The 25251-nt window shown below is 42.0% G+C and overlaps 1 protein-coding gene across 3 annotated transcripts in view; it reads right to left on the bottom strand.

Moving 5' to 3' along the window:
* The window catches only part of UNC13B (unc-13 homolog B), a 147326-nt gene that overhangs the window by 38419 nt on the left and 83656 nt on the right, over positions 1–25251 (bottom strand). For 2 of the 3 annotated variants that reach the window (XM_028146130.2, XM_054726888.1), the window contains exon 1: positions 5353–7633. The exons of the other annotated variant lie outside the window; for it this stretch is intronic. In XM_028146130.2, the coding sequence (XP_028001931.2) occupies positions 5353–7633 (2281 nt within the window). Of the gene's footprint in view, positions 1–5352; positions 7634–25251 lie in introns of those variants that run through there. 3 annotated transcript variants of the gene reach the window in all.

Raw genomic sequence — 25251 nt, 5'->3', positions numbered from 1 at the left:
CTCTGCTCCCTTTGTTTTTGTGTGTGTGGTGGTATTGTTTTTTTAGCACTCTGTTCCCTTTGAAAAGACAATTAGTCAAGGAACACTTTAATTGACCATGTGACTCAAACTGGAAAGGTTTCTGTCCTCCTCCACTATCTTAAATACATTTCACCATGTCAAAGTTACTTTGTGTCCTTCTGTTCTTCCCACAGTTTCCCATTATGCCTAAAGAATAAAATCCAATCTGCTGACAAGGCCATCAAGGCCCCCCCTGATCTGCCCTCTCACATCTACTGGGTAGACACAGACTTAATTTTTAAGACTTAGCTCAAATGTTAAATGCTTCTGTAAAAGTTTCTTTATCTGCCTTTCCATCATGTGCCCTTGGTACCCACACTTTTAAATGCACACTTCTATAGCAGTATGTTGCCAGTACTGCTTCACTGTAATTGTTTGTATAAATGTCTCCCTTATACACTGTTAATTTCTTGAGAGCAAGAAATATATATATATATCCTTTGTAACCTGAGGGATTAGAATATATCCTAGCATTTGTACGTAGTTAAAGAACCCAAACTTTCAGAACTTAGAAAGCAACACCTTTTCTAAGAAAATTTCTCTTGCCATCCCCAGAGAAAAGATAGATTTCTTTGCTAGTAGTCTGTGCCATTTTCTAGAAGCCAAGGAACTATTCTACTAGCTCTTCAGTTTGTCCCATCCAAACATAAAGAAACAAACACCTTTTCTTGTTAAGAACTGAAACTTTAGAAAAAAAAAACAAAAAACCAGAACTGAAACTTTTTGTGCTTCCTAACTTCCTTAGATGCCTTAGGATTTTTCCACTAATATTTAGTTTTCAGTTAAAATTATATATATCTAAGGAACACCTACTTTGTAGGAGAATCCCTGACCCCTAAGAATGGTCTCACTCTTCCAGACAGTACACTCCAAACTTCCTCATAGTTAAAACAATCTTAACTTCCTTGTACTTGGGAGTCAAAAGGCTTGAGGCACTGATTTATTTAAGCCTGCATTTCCTAATCTGTAAAAAGTAGATAAGAAACAGCTACTTCCAGGGTTATTGCAGGGATTCCTTTCTTCAACAAATACTTCCTGAGAACATACTGCACACTAGGCACCAGCGATGCAGCAGTGATTGAAACAAACTCCCTGATCTTGAGAAGTTCTACTCTAATAGGAGGAGCAGATAATTAATAATGGTGGTGAAGATGACAGTAATAGCTAACATTATGTGAACATATTATGTAACTGGCATTTTATTTAAATAAGTTCATTTATTTCTCATAACAACTCTCCTGGGTAAATACTATTAGTATCTCAACATTTTTGTTGATTAAACGGAAGAGCCGAGAGGTTAAAAAACTTGCTTCAAGTCACAGCAAGCAGCAAAGCCAAATTCAAACCAGGCATTCTGGCTCCATATCATGTGTGATTGGGGCTCTGCTAAAAACTGCAGGTTAAGAGGCAAAGATAATGTCCCCTGTGATCATGTTACGGCTGCTATTTAAATTTCATAAAAGGTTATAGGAAGGCCTCATTGATAAAATGACATCTAAGCAGAGACCTTAAGGAAATGAGTATAGAAGCTATTCAGAATTCCAGGAGAAAATTATTCCAGTCAGAGAACATGCAGTAAATACAAAGCCTGAGGTTCAAGCATAATTGGTGTGAAGCAAGTGTGCAAGGCTGCCAGTTCAAATAGGGCTCTATAGGCCCTAATGAACACTGTGTCTTTCATTCTGAGTGAGACAGAAAAATCACTGGAAGGCTGTGAGCAGAGAAGTGATATGATCTGACTCATTACTCTGCTGTGGGGAGAACAGACTGTAGAAGGATAAGGGTAGGAGCAGGGAGACCAGTTAGACTACTGCAATCATCTATTCTAGACGAAAGAAAATGGTGGCTTAGACAAGGATGACAGTGGTAAAGACAGAAATGTGGTCAAATTCAGGATTTTTTTTTTTAAAGATAAAGCAGGCAGAATTTATTAATTGATTGGATGTCAGTTGTGAGAGAAAAGAAGTCATGAATGACTCTGGATTTGGGCACAAGCAGCTGCAAAGATGGAGCTGCCATTTACTGTTAAGGACGAGTACAACAAAGCAGGTTTGGTAGGGACGTGAGGAGCAGGAGCAGGAGCAGGAGCAGGAGTTTGATTTGGGTTATGTCCAATATGTAATGCCTATGTACATCCAAATGGGATGCTAAGTTTATGTGGAATCTGGTGTTCATGAAGATTCTGGGCCAGATATATGAATCTGGAAATGCTTATGAAACTCGTAAGATTGAAAGAGATGACCTAGGAGACAAGCATGAATTTTTTAAAAAAAAAAAGTAGTGAGGACTGAATACTACAAGGTTGGGAAGATGAGGAAGGACCAAAAAAGATGATTGAGAAGGAACGGTCAATAATGTTGGGGGAGAACCAAGACTGAGAAGTGTTCTGAAAGTCAAGTGAAGGGAGTGTTTCCAAAAGAAGGAACTGAGGCATAAGGACAGTCAAGAGATCAATGGAATAGAATTGGAATCCAGAAATAAACTCTTACCTTTATGGTCAGTTGATTTTTGACCAGGGTACCAAGACCATTCAATGGGGGAAAGAACAGTCTTTTCCAGAAAATGGGGCTGAGATAACTAGATATCCACATGCAAACAAATTAAGTTGTACCCCTACTCACACAATCTACAAAAATTAACTCAAATTGGATCATACACTTAAATGTAAGAGCTAACACTATAAAACCTTTAGAAAAAAAAAACGTAAGAGTAAATCTCTATGACCTTGGATTAGACAATGGTTTCTTATCTATGAAACCAAAAGCAGAATCAATATAAGAAAAAAATAGATAAATTGAACTTCATCAAAACTTCACTTAAAACTTTTGCACACTACTTCATTATAATGGCTATTACAAAAAACAAACAAAAAAACAACAACACTCCAGCAGGAAGTAACAAATGTTGGCAAGGATATGGATCAATTGGAACCTCTGTACACTGCTAGTGGGAATGTAAGATGGTACGCCCACTGGAAAACAATATGGCCATGCCTCAAAAAATCAATTACTATATGATCCAGCAATTCATTTCTGGGTATATACCCAAATAAATGAAAGCAAGAACTCAAACAAATATTTGCACACTCATATTCATAGCAGCATTATTCACAATAGCCAAAAGATGGAAGTTATCCAAGTGCCCATCAATAATTTAATGGACAAACAAAATGTGGTATATGTACATATAATAAAATACCATTCAGAAAGGAAATTGAGTACATTTTGCTAGGCTAATATGATGAACACAGCACCTTAGCCTAGGAGGAAGCATGTATAAGTGAATATACTGAGAACAGAAAGTACAAGACGAATCTGAACGACAGCAAAGTTTCCTTTAGGGTGGAGTACAGTGGGACTATGGGGGATAGCCTGGAAATGCAAACTAGAGACCAGTTGTAGTGGTCTTGAATGCTAAGGGAAGAAATTTAGACTTTTTAAAAATATATATTTTATTGATTTTTTACAGAGAGGAAGGGAGAGGGATAGAGAGTTAGAAACATCGATGAGAGAGAAGCATCGATCAGCTGCCTCCTGCACACCCCCTACTGGGGATGTGCCCGCAACCAAGGTACATGCCCTTGACTGGAATCGAACCGGGGACCCTTCAGTCCGCAGGCCGACGCTCTATCCACTGAGCCAAACCAGTCAGGGCAAATTTAGATTTTTTGATAAACTATAAGGAGCTGCCCTAGGGATATTTGAAAGGAAAGTGATATGATTTAAATTTTTTATTTTTAATTTAATTTTATGACTTGATATTACAATCACTGGACTCAAAATCTAAAAGAATATTAAAAGATATTAATGAAGAATTTTCTCATCCCATTAGTTTTTCACCTAATACCTTTTCCCACAGGAAATTGTGCATCAGTTTTTTGTATCTTTGTTACATATTCTATAAATACACAAACAGACACTATGGGTTTGGAAGTGTATTCTTTCCCACTCCTGTTTATACAACTCTGGACATCTTAGACATACTGTTTTATACCTTGTTTTAGTCACATGTCAATTTATCTTAGATATCTTTCTATTTCAGTAAAAAGCTACCTTATTCTTTTTATAGCTACATGGTACTGTATCCCATTGCTTGGACATGCCAGTAAGTTATTTAACCAGTCTTTCTTAATGAACAGTTAGGTTGTGTTCAATCTATGCTATTAAAAACAATGCTTCAAAAACAGCCTAGAACATACGTCCCTTTCACAGGTGAAAATATACTGCAGGGTATATCCCTGGAAGTAATATTGGGGCTCAAAGAGTACATGCAATTCTGATAAATTTCCAAGTGCCTTCCTTGGGTTATACTAATTTACACTCCCATCCCACGAGCAATGTGTGAGTACCTATTCCCTCACACCTTTGCCAACACAATATATTTCATAATTTTAATTTTGCTTTAGAAAGATTAATCAGGTTATATGCATAAAAGGACAACTCCATTTATATTTAAAACTGGATGAATGCAGTACATGCTCTTTGGGTAAATTTAAATTTGACTGGGAGAAGTAATTTTAAAGCTACGTATCTCCAAACTGCCTAGAAAAAAAAGTTCTTGTATTCCATGTAGTCAAAACCATTCCATTCTCTAGTTCTTAGGTGGGCAGCCTTTAGTTGGAGATGGAAGAATGGAACATGGCCTGGGGAGGGCAGAGTCAGGCCCTTAGGTAGGGTCAGCCCTATAAACAGTTTCTGGACAGTTCCAAGTTGTAAATAAGGTTCCATGTTGTCAAGTCCAGAAGTAGGAAGGAGGCAGGTGGGGATAACGGAAATTCCCAGAGTGGCCTACGAAGTGCAGAAGCCCCATCAGCTTGTGGGGAAATGGCAATCTTATCTCAGCAAGAAATAAGAATAATTTTTAAATGCAATGTAGCGTTGTGTTAGCCCCTCTAGTGCCTGTGAGTCAATACGCCCTATCCCCCATTCCTGCCTCTTACTCTGCACCTACTTTACTCTGGATTATCCTAAAAGTTCTATAGCTGTAAACTACTTCTGCCCAAATGTTCCTCCCTCTTTTGAAAAGGTACTTTCTAAAGCCACACACACACATACACCATTGCTATATAGGAAGTTCCTTAGAGACAGGAACTTCTTTCCTGTTGCTTTTAGAACCCTCTTTCACTCTAATTCCCACAGGATTCGTTTAAAATTTATACTCAAGTAATTTAGACTGATTCAAGCTGTGAACCTCCCCCTTCACCTTGTGAAACTCACCACCAAGCTAGGTCTTATGCTGGCCACAGAGAGCCCATGCCCAGCTGCAGCCCCATTAAATAGAGACTCGGAATACCTGGGTGCATGTCTTCTACCGAGAGATGGTTTGCCTTCTGGACCAGATCATGCAAAAGTTTTTTCTGCCTCAGTCTTTTCTCTCTTAGAACATTCTTAAAATTGTTGATGCACTTGTTGAGGTAGATGGTCTCTGCACACACTTGCTCTAAGCTTAGTCTGCCCTGCTTGGGAGATTCAGGCCTGGAACACATTTCACTTTCCAGACCCGGAGCCAGAGTCAAACCTGGCAATGAATATGCAAGAGGTGAGCTATGAGAAGCCGGAGAGAAGTTGCCGGGATCCTGAGAGGTTTGGTCTCCCTGTGTGGAGATGCCCACTCGGCCAGAGACCACACTGAGCAAGCTCTCACTCCCCTGGCTCCCGGGGCTCTCCACAGAGAAATCCTGGGCACCCCCTGAACTCGTTGTCCCAAGAAGTCTATCACTGTTCTCTGACTGTGAACAACTCTCATTGCTTTCCAGGTCCTCAGGACTGATTGACCCACTGTTCTCCAGCTTCTGAAACACTCCCTGCAGAGCTGAACGAAAGTGGTGAATTGCTCGGCCCAGTTTACTTGTATAAAACTTAATTTCTACATCTTCATCCTCCTGCGAGCCACTCACACCACAAGAGGACTTTTCAAAGACATCTTTAAGGACTTGAGCAGCACATTCCTCCTCTTCATTCAAGTCAATAGGAACCATGCCACTGAAAGTCTCAGGCCCTATGATAATTTGCTCCATCATGCTGTCACAGCTCATAGTTGCAAACCTTCTGGATTTGTCTGTCAAAAGGTCCTCTAGCTGCTTTGAGCTCAAAATATCAAGTCCGGCTTCACAGGCCAGGAGCTTGTCCTCTGTCTTCAGCAACCCAGACGGTGACAGGCAGCTACTGTCCTCAGGTTTATCACTGTAGTTGTTTTCTCTTTTTGCTACTTCACATGCTTCAAGTCCTTGACTACATGGTCTGAAAACCTGGGATTTCCCAGAATCCCCCTCTTTTGAGATTAACACTAGGGAAGGTTCCTCTAATTGACGAAGGGCAGACAGAGAAGCCTCTCTCTCTGTCAGTTCACCACAGCTGCCACCTATGACTTGGGATGTTTCTGATGTTCCTTTTACTTCATCCCCTGGCTTAGACAAATCACTTGGCTTTGCTACATTGTCCCTGGGTGGGAAGCAAAGGCTTTGCTGTTCAGGGATCAAGGGTTCGCTATGCTGATTCTGGGCATTCATTTGATATGCTCCATTCAAGGGTCCTCTATCTTCTCTTTCGACGTGAAGAACTGGTTTGTCTGGGATTGAGTAACTTGAATTATGATCCTGAGGCTGTTGTTGCAAAAATGATAGAGACTCCTTTGGGGAATGCTTACTGTATTCCCCAAAGCACGGTGGCCAGGTTGGTTCTTCTTTGGTGGCAATCCGGACCCCTACACTTTGCAAGAGTATGGATTTCTGCAGGATGAAGTCTCTGTGCTCTACATGGGCAAGCTTCACAACAGTGGGCCTGGGGGCCTGGGCACTGTCTGCCCTATAAGCCTCTTTGATGTACCTATTGCACTGCATGCCATTAACACAGACATGCTTGGCCAGGAAGCTGTGCACCAGCTCCAAGGTATTTTCCCCATCTTGCTCAGGAAGTCCATACAGATACAGAATGGCTTCCTCAGGAAGTCTTCCCACCTGGGGCTCCTGGGCCTTTCCTCCTGCACACACCTTGGCAAGGGAGCTGCTGCCCACCTGCAAGCCTATTTCACTCAGAACTGAGTCTACACAGCTAGAGACTTCATCCACTGAACCCTGGACTTGGCTCAAGTGCTGCTGCAGCTCAGCAATCTCAGTTTGGAGACGACTGATGCCTTGCAGCTCTCTGATTATATAGTCCACTACATCCCCCAAAGGTCCTTGTTGTTCAAGGCTCCAGCCTTGGCCCCTGGACAAAAGGAACTTGGCTTGATTCCCTTCTGAGGACTCTTGACAGCTGGTGGTAATGCTGGCAGATGAGAGGTCCTGAGAGCTAGACCTCTGGGCTGTGGAGCCCAGAGGAAGCGGGCTGCTGGCCTCCTGTCCAAAGCTGCTGTACTGGGCCAGGCCCCCGTCTCTATCCCCACCAATGGCTGAGGCTGTTGACCCACAGCGAGGGGGCATGGAGCTGTCCTCTGGTAAGGATTCAGCAGGTCCTGAGGACTTGCTCTTGATGCCACACATGGTCTCTGCCTTAGCTTTATCTGGGGAAATCCTGGAGGAGGGTCCCAAGGTGACCATGATTTCTTCCTCTGACTCTTGCAACAATCGCTTCATTTTCTCCCTCTGGGTTTGAGGTATTCTCTGTTTCTTCCTCTTATTTCTGATCAGGATGCTTACTAGAGATTGTCTTGGAAGGCAATACCCTGTCCTGCTCTTTTCAGGCTACTTCTAGCAATAATTGCTGGCTGATGCCTTGGGCTTAGCCCACAGTGTTGCCTGGATTGGTCCCATGTGTGGTCTCCAAACCTGGCACATGCCCCTGGGATCCTGGCTTGACTCTTATCCTGCAGCTAGTGAAAAAGGAAAATAGTGCACTCAGGTCAGAAAGCAGCAGGATACTTTTAACCTGAATCAAACTGCCAAGAAGGAATAAAAATGTTACCCTCTAAGACTGTGGAAGTCAACCCTGACTTGTCTCCCCATGCTGGTCTTAAAAGCTATAGGCAATCAGTTCTCTTTCCTTGGCTTTTCATCAGAGTATTGATATAAAATTGAATCAAGCCCTTTTGTTCTGGGCAAGTACCCAAAGGCACAAGGATTGAGACAAACTCCTGGGAAGTAGGTAGGGGTGAGATCAATGAGTAACTGAATCTTTATAAAAATTCAACACGAGGGTCTGGCTCAGGAATGAACAAATAGATGCTTAACTACCAAAGCTCAAATCACATACACAGTGAACAAATGACAAAGACAAGATGAAGAATGTTATTTTTCTTTTTTCCTAGTTGGTTGTTCTGGTGAAGGCTCAGCTACTCCAGGTTCACTCCTGCCTGTGCTGATGCTCTATATTCACAAGAACTTATAGCACAAAGTGATAGCAACCCTTAACTGGAGAAAGGACCATGGTAAGTATTTAAAACTTGGAAGGAAAAAAATGTTTCCTATACCTAGTTCTAGAATAAGATAGCACAGTGTGGGCATACTTACTGTCCAGACTCAGGAGGCATTTAGCATGTTTGGATTAGAGGGCCAGATGGCCAAAGGCACACATATGATGGGCTCACAGGTGGGGATGAAAGAGGCTCAGGCTTAGCTGGAGTTCTGAACTCCATTTTATAGTCTCTAAGGGCCTGGTGCAGCCTAATCAATACACAGGTTTGGCTCGCCTGGCCCACAGAGCATCTGGTCTAATGCCTTCTTCAGAGCACCAGGGGAAGTGATTTTCTTGGAGTAATAAGGGGGTTGTTTTAGCCCTCTGATTGGCCTGTGAAGGATAGATGGAGAGTTGATTATATCACAGAGGGCTCCACAGTGCTTTGCTGTTCTCCAAAAAGGTAAAGATAGACCTGCCACCAGTCTTGCCCCTAAACCTAAGCTATTGGCACCTGTACTACAGAGGTTGAGATGACTATTACCTTACATGAGGTAGGCATCCATTCTCTTTTTACTGGAAATGTACAATATAGGGAAGGAGCAGAGTGGAAAGTACAAAGGGGAAAGCAGAGAGCCCAAGCAGACATGGAACTGCCAATACTCTGTCTCTGCTGGGTCTCCCTGGGAAGGGTAAAACCAGAGATGGTTTTCCCAATTTCTAGATTTGATCAAGATTTCTAAATCTTTTAAACCCTTGCCTCTTATTCTTTTTCCAGTACTCAAGTTAACCCCAAAAAATGGAAAATAGCATGTGAAAAAAACAAACTGACTACCCTGGCTGGATTTGCTCAGGGGTTAGAGTGCAGGCCCTTGGATCAAAGGGCTGTGGGTTCAATTCCCAGTCAAGGGCATGTACCTCATTGCAGGTTCAATCCCAGCCCAAGTCAAGGTGTGAGCAGGAGGCAACCAATAATATCTCTCCCCCCACTTCCACTCTCTCTGAAAAACCAGTGGAAAAAATATCCTTGGGTGAGGATTAGAAAAAAACAAAACAAACTTATAGCTCCCACTGCAATTCATTTTCAGGAAAGGCTACCATCTACGGTCTATGGGCCTAAAAGTTAAAATCACTATGCCTCCCAGACTAGGGAGAACCAGAAGGATGAGTCACAAGATTTGGGATAAAGATGAAGCTGACTTTTTAAAAATAACTAGGCCAAGAATCAAGAAACAGAAACTAGATTAATTCCCATTTCATTTCTTCCCTTCTATCTAGCTCACCAAAAACTCTACTTCATCTAGGAATTCCCCATCTAAGAATTCTACCCATCCTGTAAGGCATTTGAAAGGCCTAATTATTGCCTTTCTTTTTCTTTTTCTTTATTTTGGTTAATCCTTGCCTGAGGATATTTTTCCATTGATTTTTTAGGGAGAGTAGAAGAAAGGGAAAGACAGAGAGAAACATCAATGTGAGAGAAACAACATCAATTGGTTGCCTCCTGCATGAACCCCGACTGTGGCCCGGGCCAGGGAGGAGCCTGCAACCAAGGTATATGCCCTTGACCGGAACCAAATCCAGGACCCTTTGGTCTGCAGGCCGATGCTCTATCCACTGAGCCAAACCAGGTAGGGCTTTTAAATTTTTTAAAATATATTTTTATTGATTTCAGAGAGGAAGGGAGAGGGAGAAAGAGATAGAAACATCAATGGTGAGAGAGAATCATTGATTGGCTGCCTCCTGCATGCCCCCTACTGGGGATCAAGCCCATAACCCAGACATGTGTCCCAACCAAGAATCGAACCATGACCTCCTGGTTCCTGAGTTGATGCTCATCCACTGGGCCACACCTGCCAGGCTAATTATTGCTTTTCAAGCATTATTACTTTACTCCAATGTCTCAAGGGGCTGAGGTCAGCCACACCCCTAATCTAGCCAACTCAATCTAGTCTGTGTGTGAGAGAGGGGATGCTCTATATTCACAAGAACTCCTGGGTCTTGGGCTTAGTGTCCAGCTGCCTAAGCAGCAAAGCCCTCAATTCTAGTACTGACTTGTAAAATTATTCCTTTTCTCCTCCAACAGGTACAAAATTTATATTTCTAAAGCCACTCCTTTCTTTTCTCCCTAACTGTGCAAGGTATTAGCACCTTGGCCCTAGAAGGGCTGGAGCTGGCAATTAGCCTTTCAAGTTTGTCTCAAGGAGAAAGATTGCTTACTGAACCAAGATGAAAGCTCCGTGTATGACCACATGATGCCATGAGGAAGTGCTACTAGGCTGAGAATCAGAAGACTTAAGTTTGGGTCTTCCTTCACCAGTGACCTTTGATTAAACATTTGACTTATCTGTGTCTTAGTTTTCTCATCTGTAAAGGGGAAAGTAGGAATGTTATAAAGCTAAAATGTGAGACTGGTAATTGGTAAACAATAAAGAACTGCAGTGTTATTATTACTAACATGGCAAGTCCCTGAGACAAAGAAGCAGGGAAACTAATATCTAAGCCAAGCATGCAACCGTCTAAATCGTATGATTTGAGTGAACCATGACTTCTATTCCAGCCCCAGCTCCCTATCTTTCCCAGTCACTTTTAATGATCTACAGCAGTGCCTGGAATCCGACCATTAAGTGACATCCTTTATTAGTCTTGCTTCCTTCTAGAAGCTTTTTCTTTTTTTTTTAAGGTAAGAAAAAGGAGGAGCAAAACATTCAGGTGACAACAGGCTTGCCATCCTCCCTCAGGCAAATCGAAAGTATGAGGAAAGGACAATAACTATAGGAGGCAAGCTTTTCCTTTCTAATGCTGGTAAGGCCCAGAACTCATTTCCAGGTCCACCAAGTCAGCCTCACTTTGGTCCAGGATGAGGCATTTTCTCAGGAACAAAAATGAAGCTAACTCACCTGCTATTGCTTCAGTGCAGGCCAGGTTAACTTTGGGCCTATCTGCTTCTGTCCCTCAGATCAGTACTCTAGAATAGATAGTGTTGGCCTAACTTCCTGCACATCTTGCCAGGTGAACCCTCCAAGAGTGCAGTGCCTACAATACTTGCTGGCCAGCCACACAGGGGCAAATTACTCTGAACTTGAAAATCACCTCCTGGGGATACAGGTTTCCTTAAGGCACAAAATCCACTCCGTTATTCAGATATTTAAGTTCTGAAGCAGGGGACAGAGCCCAATGTGATGCCCAGAGGATCAACCACTCTGCTCAGAGCCCAATAGGATACCAAAAGCCAGGATGCACTGAAGGGGCAAGCCTCAGGATCAGGAGGCCTAATTCAAGGCCATCTCCTTCCCCATCCTCTCTTTGCTACTACTGTCCATAGAAATGAAATAACAGGGGCCAAAGTAAGAGAAGGACAATTTGATCTCTAAATCAATTCAACCAATGTGCCAGGCACTAAGCTATGTGTCAGGGATATAAGGCATAGTTCCTGTTCTCTAATATATCAAGGTTTGGAGCAGGAGATGGGCATATAGACAAGCACAAGATAAAGTAATACATGTTATAACAGAAGGTGTAAAAAAGTAAATAAAAGCAAGCATTTAATTATAGGGATGGATAATATGAAGGCAGAGAGAGGCCCAGTAAAACCTGGGCAGGGAAGGCCACAGACAAGTAGTATTTGAGCTTATGGGATAAGGAAGCCTTGGGGTCCACCCAGCTCAAACCTGGCCCTATAGTTTCCTCTATTACCTACCCAGTCCTGTCACTCTGCTCTATCCAGTTGGCCTATCCACTCTCCAAATCTTATACATGTACTCTCAAATATAATACTTTCTGCAATCTTTCCCTAAAGAATGTCTAAGGCTAGGAAAAATAAAGCACACCTTTCAAGGAATATCTGTGTTTGAAAAGGGAACACATCAAAACAAAATGAGCTTGGCTGGCGTGGCTCAGTAGTTGAGTGTCAGCCTATGAACCAGGAGATCCCAGTTCGATTCCTGGTCAGGGCACATGCCTGGGTATGGACTCCATCCCCAGTGTGGGGTGTGCAGGAGGCAGCTCATCAATGATTTTTCTCTCATCATTGATGTTTCTATCTCTCTCTCCCTCTCCCTTCCTCTCTGAAATCAATATAAATAAATATATATTTTAAAAACAAAATGAAGCCGAAACCGGTTTGGCTCAGTGGATAGAGCATTGGTCTGCGGACTCAAGGGTCCCAGGTTCGATTCCGGTCAAGGGCATGTACCTTGGTTGCGGGCACATCCCCGGTAGGGGGTATGCAGGAGGCAGCTGATTGATGTCTCTAACTCGCTCTTCCTCTCCCTTCCTCTCTGTAAAAAATAAATAAAATAAAATAAATAAAATAAAATCTCAAGCTTTTAAAAAAAACAAAAAGAATGAATTAATCAAAAGGAGTAAAGCTCCAATGATAGAAAGCTAAGTAATATGGGAAGGAGTAAACCCCCCTAAAGCCTACTCAAAGTCAAGGAGCAAACGCCCTTCAGTTTTCTGAAAGAGCTAATTCTTTTACTACTTTCTGACTTATCAAATAAATGTGATTAAAATGTGAATATTCCTTGTAAAATTGCTTCTGACCCAAATCCTGGCTTGGAGAAAACAACTGGGGAACCTCTGGGGACAGCCAGGACTCTATGCATATCAAGCAGCCTCTCACTTTGTGTGAAGCTCTGAAGGCAGAAAGCCAAGAGCTCTGAGCCCCTTACTCCCCAGGGGTCATATATTCCTGGACCATTTACCAATTATGTTATATGGCTAATATAGTAGAAGAAATTAATTTTTAAATTTTTATTTATTAGAGAGAGAGAGAGAGGAAGGGAGACAGAGAAACATCGATTTGTTGTTCCACTTATTTATGCATTCATTGGTTGATTATTATATGTGCCCTAACTAGGGACTGAATCCATAACCTTGGCCTATCAGGACAACGTTCTAACAAAATGTGCTATTAGCCGAAATCGGTTTGGCTCAGTGGATAGAGCGTCGGCGTGTGGACTCAAGGGTCCCAGGTTCGATTCCGGTCAAGGGCATGTACCTTGGTTGCGGGCACATCCCCAGTAGGGGGTGTGCAAGAGGCAGCTGATCGATGTTTCTCTCTCATCGATGTTTCTAACTCTCTATCCCTCTCTCTTCCTCTCTGTAAAAAATCAATAAAATATATTTAAAACAAAAACAAAAACAAAATGTGCTATTAGACCAGGGCAAAGGGGAGGAAGGGCTTTCTAGGGCCACAGCAGGTAGGGGTCCACAGGAATGGATGCTAACCTTAGAGAAAAAGTCAATGCTTACAGAGAATCTTGTCAGAGAAAATGATCAGGGTCACAAGGTATGAAACGTGATGTTAACCAAATGGAATAAAAGAATGCCCTAGATCAGTGGTCAGCAAACTCATTAGTCAACAGAGCCAAATATCAACAGTACAACAATTGAAATTTCTTTTGAGAGCCAAATTTTTTAAACTTAAACTTCTTCTAACGCCACTTCTTCAAAATAGACTCGCCCAGGCCGTGGTATTTTGTGGAAGAGCCACACTCAAGGGGCCAAAGAGCCACATGTGGCTCTCAAGCCGCAGTTTGCCGACCAAGGCCCTAGATCAAATGCAAAGCAAGGTCAAAGGACGGTAGCTCCTAGGATTTATCACCCTTCCTCACCAGCTTTAGGGGGAACACCATTTATAGGCCAAAAGCTGGACATTGTAAATGAAAGAAAACCTCAAGCATTGTACCAAGAGAGAACCTTGAGTAATGTACAGTAGCATGAGAGAGGAGGCAGCCTTCAGGGAGTTGGCATATGAGGACCTCAGAATGAAGACTGAGTGACAGTTAGGAGAGCTGGGGAGTCTGTGCCCTGCCCAGGCCTCCCTTTCAGCAGCACCAAGGTTTATTATACCAAAGAGTATAACAAACCATAAAGACACATGTACCCAGACTCTGATACTCATGACAAAGACTCTCCTTTGACCAAACTTGAGACAGGTTGCTCTGAGTCCCCTTTCTAACTAGGCCCCTGACCTTGGGCTCTGTTTAGTCCAATTTTAGCAAGAATTTTCCTGGGCCAGTTTAGTGAAAACATCCCACCTTTGATATCTGACCAAATTCCTTATCTCCCACCCTACCCAACTTCCAGCAAAAATCCTGTCAAATCAGTTTAGCCAGACTCTCCTATTCTCCTGATATTTCCTCTTAGTAATTTTCATCCACTTACTCTCACCCCTGCTCCTGTCTATAAATTTCCACTTTTCCTTGTATTCGGAGTTAGGCTCAATCTCTGTGCTCTATTACAATACCCTAATGTAGTAGTCCCCCTGAATAAAGTCTGCCTTACTATCTTTAACATGTGTCAAAATAATATTTTCTTAAGCACTTATCACACTCTCTTTTTTCCTTATTACCATGGCTCTTGTGAACAGAATGAAGAAGCCACCTGAGCAGGAATCATGCCCCCTGCCCCCCTCCCAAAAAAAACAAACCATCCTACATTATCTATCACTTTACTCTGCAATCGTTTCTTCATAGAACTTATTACCTCATTACCACCTGATTGATCATATATTTGTTTGCTTGTTTATTATTGGTCTCTCCAGACCTTTTATCCTAGAATGAGAGCAGGCATTCTGTTTTATTCATTGTTGTTTTCCTAGCACCTAAAACAGTGCCTGGTACATACGGTGCTCAAAATAAACAAAACAATCTTGCCACTGAGTAAAAGGAACCAAAACACAAAATTAGAAAATGTGAGAAGAGTCCTTTAGAGAATACTACACTGTGATATAGCCTATGGAGTAGTAGTTTTGTTTGGCTATCATAGCATTTTTCTTAATTTTAACATTTGCATTCCTTTTTTCATACTGAGTCCTTGAAGTCTGGTATGTAGCTTACATTTACAGCCCATCTCAATTTAGACTAGCCACCTGACAAGTATTCAACAGTCACATGTGGCCAGTAGCTACCATAGTGGACAGCACAGGTCGAGAAGGATGGGGCAGGGTATACTCTGGGGAGCCTTCAAAAACCTGACAGCAGATGCTCACTGCAAAGAGCAGACTATCATCACAGGGGCAGCAGAATGCTCTGTTCTTTCACTCATCCTTTTACCTAATCACTTTGATACCAGCTAGAAGCAGCTTATTTCCATTTTGTGACAGATTCAATCTTTTTCAAGGCCACAAAGAATGAAATATTAAGACCCCAACCTGCAGAGGATGAGACCTTTTCTCTCTCTCAACCTGACCCTTTCTAGACACTTTGTAGCTTCCTTCTTCCCAATTCTCTGGGCAAAACCACAGGATAAACCTAATTACTTCAACAGAAGCTACCCCTTGTCTCACAGATAAGAGCATAACCTCAATGGAGCTGGGTCAAAGGTATGCTATCCTACACAATTCACACTAGAGGGACACATAACAATAGTAAAATTGTATTTGTTTAGTATTACCGTTTATATGATTCCTATTTTATCATCACAACAGCCCTGTGAAGTGGGAGAGAAAAGGTCACTTTGACTAGGATTTAAAAGGGGTATTCAGTCTACAAAGTTAGTGCTCTTTTCACCACATATTCATGACACAAATGGACAGATTATCTACTATGCAAGTGTGCACACACTTAAGACTGAGAAAACTCAAGATGACTTTTCTATTTATATGGCATTGCACACGAGAGGAAAAAATTAATACATTTGACAAGAGGACAGTATACAGAAAATGGAAAGGTTTTAAGTATACACAGGCACAGGAAATATACACAAGAATAGGAAAGTTACTGAGTATGTGCAAACATGCATAAGATAAAGAGACAGCTATCTATCTATATGTGTATGTACATGGAGGGAAAGCTGGCTTGTGTATATTCATATAAGATGAATGAATGAGTTGTCTATATGTATATACACACAGAGAGGAATGAACATGTTAGCTATAAACATATGAACATAACGAGAGGGAGAAAACAGATCATTTGTATACAAGTATGCATACATCCAGAGGGGTAGATGGGTTATGCATATACATATAGAAGAGTACCAAGGAAGAATGGATGGTCAGATTATCAGTACATAAACATGCGCACGTGAAGATTCTATCCTCAGTGCTGAGTATGCTATTTTTCACTCATTATAATGACCCCCCACCAGCAGGTTGTCTCAAGCAGTTATATAATTAATATATAACTGTTCCTTATCCCACCCACAAATGCTTTGCTTTTGTCCCTTCTTATCGTTCAGTCAGTCATACACTTGATACCACTTACCTTGTTGCTTCAACCAAAAGAAGAGTTAAGGAAATTTTAAAAACCAACACATTAAAACCACAAATACTCAAGTTTTAAAATGCAAGTGCTGTCTGTAAGAGGAAATCCATTCAGAAGCACTCCTTGGTTTGATAATGAAGCCACAGGATGAACTTTCTATGCCACAGCACGGCTGTTTGCCCAACCAGCAAACAGAGCCAAGGAGCTGTTATTCTCAGTTGCATCCAGCTGGCTGGCTCCACGGTGCAAAGTTGACGATAGGAACAATGCCCAGCAGAGAAATCCTCTCATTGAAAGGCTGGGCAGGAATCTTGCTGACTACAAATCTAGGAATCCAATCTGGTCCACACCTCTCTGCTGAGGGGGATTCTGACGACGAGCCTGCTTCAGCAATAGCAGCCAAACTTCAACTGGATGTGGAATTCTAACTCAATCGATTCCGGGCTTTGAGACTGAGACAGAAAGCAGGGCAGCTCCCCTGCTCCTGCTGCTGCTCCTCCTCCTCTCCAGCTGCTTCCTGCCTGCAACCTCCCATAGGGCACCAGCCCTCCTCACACATTCCTGGAGCACACACCCCCTTCCCCAGCACACTCACGCACACATAGACCTCACCAGCAAGCTCACTCACACACCCTGGGTGAGTGTCTCTCCCTCTCGCTAAATATAGATCTTACTCTCTCCCCTCCCCCATTTCTTCCCCTCATTTTTCTCCCTGCTCCTTTCTTCTCCCCTGCCTATTCACCTCTCTCGTGTCTGGGCTATAGGATATAAAGACACAGAAGGAGGCCTATACTTTGAGGAGCTCCCTGTTTCAGAGGAAAGACAGAACATAGCAAGAAACTGCCAGAGCATAATATAAAGGGAGTTTTCCCTTCTGCTGAGACAAGCTCTAGGTTTTATTGTTTGATTGATAGGTTTTTGTTTTGTTTGTTGGTTTTTGTATGAATATAATCTGCTGTCTGCATTTGGTGAATAGGTAAAGTACCCAAGTGCAGTTAGAAATCAAATAGAATCATGTTCTCAGACTAGTTCTTCCTGAACAGCCACAGCAAGAGAAGCCACTGGAAAACAAGAATGCCTCTAGGCTATGCCAAGGCAAGGATTAGAGAGAAGTAGGTGATGCTGGGTAGGCTGAGATGTACCCTCTACTGCGCAAGTCATGACCACATATTGTTTTAGAATCCAAAATTAGGAACCAAGTAACCTAAAGTGATATCACACTGACCAAAAGCTGTCTAAGGTTCAAGGACCTGGTATCATGATCCCAAATTTCCCAGTCCTTTGCCATTAGCATCCTTGTCTCCCTAGAGACTTGCTAGTCAGGTGGCTCTCACATGGCCCTAATTCCTAATAATTCAACAATTCTGGTTATTACTCATCAGAAAATTGAATATCCTTATCTTCAAAGAGCATTCAAGCTGTTCACTGCAACATGATGCCGAACATAAGCCACAAGCATAAGCCACATATATAACATACATGACATCCCTTTCTGATCTGCAACCACAGAAGAGGAGAAAACACAGTCTGAGTCCAGAGAACGTAAGAATTCTCAATATAGCGTTCCAATCAGCCAATAACAAACCAGTGAAGCACTCCTAGTCTACCTCCTCTGAGCTTCTCGTCATGAGAAGAGATCCACTCTTTCTGAGGCAAACTGCAGATGGGCAAGTTTGATTAACCCAATCTAGGCTCTCCAATCTTGCTACTTCTGCTGCCTTGCAACATTCCTCATGACAATCCACAACAGAACACAGCCCTATTATACAGGAATCAGGTAGTCAGTCTATGGGGGCCACCACAGAATCTGTCACTGCAAAACAGGCAGCCCTATATAGTAGATAAAACAAGCTTTTAAATTAAGAATGATTTCCTTGGCTTGGCCAAGATCCTGAGGAGAAAGCGTTTATTCCACAGCCAACATTTGCCTCCCTACTGCCTTCTTCCAATATCATCGCTTCCCCCTCAACCAGGGAAGAAAATTTAGATTCCAAGACATGCTAAACAACCCATTTCTTAACTATCCACCTCATTATACAGCCAATGCTGACAGCAGAGCAAATACCTCCTAACCCAGTCAGGAGTTGGCTGGATGACAGAAGAGATAAGGATTGGCAGTGCAACTATAGCCACATCTAAATACAGAAAGGAAAAAAGAAACCTTGAAAACTGTCAAATTTCTGTGGAAGTCACAGCCAATTTATTGTGGAGCTTCCCATACTTCAGCCTGGAGAAAAAGTTAAAGGGTTTAAAACAAGAAACACAGGGAAGACTGATTAAGTCAAAATTCCCTCCTCAATCCTGCAGCCACTCATAAAGAGCCCAGGACAGAGGGCTGTCATTACTAGATTTGTATCTGGGCTTCCTAGACTGAGGAGAAGTTCAAACCTTAAGACTGGGGAAGATCCTCAGAACTAGGACAATGCTCAGAAAAAAACTATTTCTTCCTGCCTCACCACCAGTGGCTCCAGGACCTGGCTGAGGCCTCTCGATGCAATACCAGAGGCTAATGTGACCCTGTCTTGTTCATCTGCCTCCCCAGACATCTTCTAAGCAGCTTGGGGTTTCCAGACAAACAAAGGCTCAGACAGCAGAAGATGTGTTTAGGACATGAGGCACAATAAATCTTCTCTCTCTAGTTATAGTCATGACTTTGACCATAAATTATCTTTGTATATTTCCACCTCCCCATGTTTCAGCAAAAGCAAGAAGGAGAATAAGTGGGAAATAGCAGTCAGTGTAAGCTCTGGTGAACGAGTACGACGCCTTCTGCCACCATTCAACAGGGCCCACAGAGTAGCAGACATCCTATGACCACAGGACTATCAGACCTCCTCAGTAGACTAGCCTTTTGGGATAGACACACCATTTCTGTTTCCTGAGCTGTGTGCGCAACAATGCAGCCTCCTGGTCACAGTGGATCTGGCTCTTGGGAATCCTGGGCAGGCTAAAAGGATGGGGGTGCTTTTTTAGAGGTAAGAAATAGCACAAGCACCCACCTCACTTGGGAAGCTTCCTCAACGCAGGGCTGTTTAAGAACTAGCTGGGCAAACCTGGAAAGATAGATTGGGTTAAGAAGGAAAAAGCATTTATTCAGAAGCTGTGGAATGCTCTGAACAGGCATCTCAAGGTCTGGTTCCCAATTTAAATCTTTTCAAGGATCTTTGCCTAGAGACAGATGAGTCAAGATGGAAATTCAATATGAGACACTGACACTCATGCAGAGTTGTGGGAAGGTTCAGAGCTGCAGGAGCTCTAAAGGGGAACTGAATGGATGGGTTAGTCAGAAGACCACCTGGCGCACAGAATTCATCCTCAGCTAAAGATTCGAGTGGTGTCACAAGGATACTGGAGGAGGGACTCACCAACCACAATTTTCCCCTCTCGTACAAAGTCTCCCTGGGACCAGATACAACTGTTCTGGAAGCAAAGAATGTACCTGCTCCACACCTGACCTGCCTTTTCAGGTGTCACTGCTAGAGAGTGGCTGGGTCAGGGCCAGCAGGTGCCTACCTTATCTCCCAATGTTGACAATACGGGGTGGAAATGATAGGGGGAAACCAAGTCCACTTATGCAGGAGTGAGCTTTGACGCTGTTCCTTCTCTACCACTAAGTGAAGCCAGAAGCAACATGAAGAGGCGGACATGTGGTCACACAGCTGGGACCTGTTTCATGAGGAAAATGATTTGTTTTGGTGGCTGAGAAAAGCCTTTTATCCCCCCTGCAGAATTATGCCCTCCATAAACTACTCAAAAAGTATATGCAGCAGAGAATGATGGGCAATGGAAGATGATTCTCCTTCCTCCCTCAGGAACATGCCCCCTAGGGGAGTGATGAGCCTGGCAGAGATGGCTGACTTTACTGATGTGCTAAGACATAGCTGCTACACAGCCTAAATCAGACCTGACAAGCTGCAAGGCAGGCCTAAGGAGACACAAATTGCTGACAAATTTCAGTCCTACAATCAGGTCAAGCACCATCCCTATTAGCAAAAACTTGAACATAAAGAGCTGATAAATTCCTCAGGACTGCCCAGCTGAAGAGTTAGGTTTCTAGCCTGTACCTCTAAAGTCTATGGCCCCATTTCCATCCCAAAATCAAATGATTAAAAACTCATAATCAAAGCAGTCTACAAATTACCTCTCCTCTCACATAAAGCTGGTTAAAAGTCACAGCTCCCAGATTTAAGACTAAAGCTGATCCTGAACTAGTGTCTGCTTATACATATTCCAGTCCAATTCATAAAATGCATTATTGGACCTGCCCCAGTCTCTATACCCCGAGGAAGCCAAGGGCCCATATGATAAGGATTCGCTAATGGGAATCAAAAATTTTGAACTTCATGGGGAAAGTGAGCCTTTTGTACTAAAAGGAGACTATGTTCTAACTGGCTTAATATTGATCAACTATGTCCTTCAGTTGTAAACCCAAATCTAGACAATTCTCCTGGTGTAGAGTCTGTTTCTATAAGCTTTTCAAAATATGCACTTAGCCAACATATAGTATTCTCCATATACTCAAGAATATCTGGTATGAGGCACTGAGTTATATAAAGCTAGCTAATGTTCAAAGGGGGAGAAAAAGACCTAAGGGAGACCCATCCTTAGTTGGGGATTTCTGACAGGGTAACAGGGAATCATGGTGGGGAGAAAGGGAAGCACTCAACTTCCATGAGCCAGGAGAGAGAGCTAGCCCAATTCAAAAAACAGGTCAAGCAATTTGCGATTTGATCCCTTGTTCCACATCCTTGACTGGACATATGAATTTCTCCCAAGAGGAGGTACTAAAAAGAATATCAAAGGCTCAAAGCAGTTTTCTCAACCTGCCTTTTCACGCCCTGGTTTATTCCAACTGACAGGGCTCCTGCCTCTAGCATTACAGCCCAATTAGAGTGCCTATCTATTCTTCGGGCCTGGAGTGAGAGAGCAGCCCTTCAGCAACTCCTAAAGGTTAGAGTGAGTAACTAATATGCATGTATCATAAGAGACACAGATGAAATGTAAGAATTTGAGAGAGGAAAATATTTCCAGCTTTCAAGATGCTAGTTCGGAAGAGAATTAGGGAAGGGTCTGTGAAAGAAGTGGTATCTGAGCTTGATATTGAGGATAAATAATATTTAGATATGTGGAAACGGAAAGGAAGAAAAGGCAGATGATACAGGATGAGCAAAAATATAAAAAAGAGAAAAAGGTATGTGTTGGCATGATCTCACTCATTTATGGATAATAAAGAACATTATGAACTTGAACAAAAAGATAGATACAGAGGCAGTAAAGCATCAAACAGTCTGTCAAATTACAGCAGGAAGGTTAGGGAGAGGTGGGGAAGATAAGAGATCAACCAAAGGACTTGTATGCATGCATATAAACATAACCAATGGACGCAAAACTCTGGGGGGTGAGGGCATATATGGGAGTGGGGTTGGGGTGGGGCAATGGTAAGATATGTACACATATAATACCTTAATAAAAAAAATTGGAAAAAAAAAGATATGTGTTGGAAAGAAAAGAAAATTAACATTTACTGAATGCTATCAATATACCAGGCCCTGCTCTACATATATTATCTTATTTAACCTATATCCAATCACGGAAGAAAATGATATCCTATTTAGAGATGAGAAAACTAAGTTTCTAAGAGACTGGGTAACTTGTTTATGTCTAAACAAGTGGCTCCACCAGCTAGTAAGTGGTGGAGCCATATTTCAAACTCAGTCTCTGGCTGATTCCAAGGCCCAACTTCTAACCATACAATATGGCCTCAGGGTTAACAAGGTTAGAGAAGTAGGTTGGGCCAAGTCATGGGTGGTAATGGATATCAGGCTAAAAATGTTGAGACTATAACTTAACTACCAGTGAAAAGAAAAATTAAAGTTTTTTTTTTTAAGTTTTTTTTTTAGAAGAAATTTTCCTTCCATTCATTCACTCACAATCTGTTATGTGAGCTTGCTAGGTGCCAGGCATCGGGATATAAAGGTAAATAGACACAGTCCCTATTCTGTATTTCCATGCTATTTTCATTTAGCATTTATTTAAAATTTGTATTGAATTATAACATACATACAGAAAAGTACGCAAATCAAAAGTACACCAGTGTAAACAGAATACATATCAGGAACAGAATGTTATCATAATTCCAGAAGCCCCCTTGTGCTCATAACTAGTCACTACCAGCCCCCTCCTCCAAAGATAATCACTATCCTCAAGTCTAATACCACAGATTACTTTTGCCTATTTCTGAACTTCATATAAAAGGAATCATTCAGTATTCATATAATTTTAAGAAATACATGATCTTGAGGGCACACTCACTCAATTCTAGGACAATATGATAAACTATAAATTAAACCAAAATTAACTATATGAAATGCTATAGAAAAATATAAAAATGAGTATCTAACTCTACCTGGGGATTCTGGGAAAGGCTTTAAAGGATGTAACATCTAAGTTGAGCTCTGAGCATAACTGATAGCCATGACTAGTGCTCTGTTTCAGGAAGATAAACCTGGCAGTGGTATATACAATGGATTCCAAGAAAAATATAAAAGCAAGGAAACCCTTGGAAGGCTAATACTATAATCTAAGCAGTAAAGAGGGGAACAGAGAAGATGAGACAGATAAAAGAAGTCACAGAGACAAAAAGAGCAATATCTGGCAAATGATCCAATGTGGGAGGCGAGAGAAGGAAGAATGACACCATGCTTTTGAGTGGGTGACTAGCAGAATGATGGTGATTTTAATACAAATACAGAACAAAGGAAGAGGAATAGACCCAGAAGGGAAGTTTCAAACATTGGAAAATTGTGGTGAAAAATAACTAGTAGATAACGAGACATGAAGGATAGAGCCTAAGGTGAAAGGGAAGGGTTGGAAGTATAGATATGGAATCATCTGCTTAGAAAGGCTGATTGGAAGTCTACTGGCTGCCTATCACAAGCCAGGATCACGCACAGTACTGGCCTTACAGAGGTTGCTCAATTAAGGATTCTGGATTAGAGGCTGAGGAGAAGCAGATTTGAGATTAAAAGAGATGCCTGAGGAGAAGGCTGTAGAAAGAAGAGACAGAAACAGGAAGGAAAGGAGATAAGCAAAGGAAGAAAGGAAGGAAGAAAATTGGGAGAATCTAGAATAATGGAAGCCAAGAAAAGAGGAAGTTATAAATAGGGAGTTTCAAAAAACACTATGAAATGCTACAGAGAGAAAGGAGAATAAAGACTGAGGAAGGTGTCTGAGGGGGTGGTGGGAGTATATAAATATTTAACTGTTATCTATTTATATCTCCCATGTGGCCTATTACCTCTCAAATAATAAGAAAATGTCTTAGAAATAGCCCCAACAGCAACCAGTGGTTCTCACTTATTAGTTGGCTTCATTTAAAATAGAGTAATTACGTTAGTTGCTTCCTTTTGGATAATTCTGGCAAAAGGATTTCCTCTCACAGACGAAAAGTTCCTTCCCAGACAGTATCAAATGTCCACGTTGGTTGGATGGTCAAACAAGCAGTAGGAGTTAGAGAAAGTAGTAGAAAGAAGGGCTGCTTTGCTTATTATTTGGAAGCAAGTAATTTTGTACTGAGGCATCAATCATATTTATTCCATAAGAGTTTATTAAGTACCTTCCTTTACTGATACTTGTCCAGAAAATACTGCCAGCTGGAACTAAGGTCTGCTGTCAGTACCTGCTACCTTCCTCTGATTCTAGGCAGGTCAATGATATCATGGCATTCCTCAGAGATGTTTTTATATGCTCCTCAAAAACCAATGGCAAATTCCACCCTTTCAAACAAGCTGCCCCAAATTCCAGTCCCAGATGTGACGTTTTATAAATCACCAGGTTCAGTCACAGCCTACAACAAGATCTAAGGTTTACAAAAGACCAACATCTTAATAAATACACAGATCCAAGCCATGAACATGTCCAGAGTATTTCAGAGGAAGGGGAGGAAGCATTTCTCCTGACAAGTATTCAAAAATAGCTCTTGGAAAATATTCCCACAGCAGCCTTGGACCCCCTTCCCCTAGACTCAAGTTAAGGCACTTCACTGACTTCTTCCTTAAGAGACCGGGCTTCATCATTTTTTTTCCACAAGGGAAATCCCTTTTTCAAGGTTTTAATCATAGCACAAGAAAGAAGTATTTTTGCTTGGGAGAGTTACAAGTAAGAACAGAACTTTGCAGAGAGAACATTCATTTTCTGTCTTAATGATCATCCCTGAGAAAATGCTGATCCGTCTCTCAAGCTGACCAGCTGCAATCTTGGATCTCCTGGGATTGCTCCATTTAAGCACAGCCCGTCTAATCTATATGCTCACTTCTGTCTCTGCTTACTAAGCCTCTTCGTCCTCAGCTTTCTTTAGCAACAACCTAAGAGCTTCTGGCAAGGCTTTCTCACGACCTACCTCCATGCCTTCTCCTTCACTGTCCCTTCCACCTGGAACACCCACCCACCTGCTGCCACCGCAGTCTCCGTTTCTAGAGCTAAAAGTCTCACCTCCTCCCCCAGATTTTTCTGCAGCTAAGCCAAATAAGGTAAAGAATCATATTCATTCCACCCACACTACCAACATTACTGCCTCATCAGCATTAGCAATGTCATCAAACACTTATTAATAAGTACATATGGCCAGGTACGCAGCCAGCCCAGATACAGAG

Source organism: Eptesicus fuscus, chromosome 15, assembly GCF_027574615.1.
Source record: "Eptesicus fuscus isolate TK198812 chromosome 15, DD_ASM_mEF_20220401, whole genome shotgun sequence".
In the NCBI taxonomy this organism is placed as follows: Eukaryota; Metazoa; Chordata; class Mammalia; order Chiroptera; family Vespertilionidae; genus Eptesicus; species Eptesicus fuscus.
The sequence above is the reverse complement of the archived record's forward strand: the minus strand, read 5'-3'. Positions and strand labels throughout refer to the sequence as shown.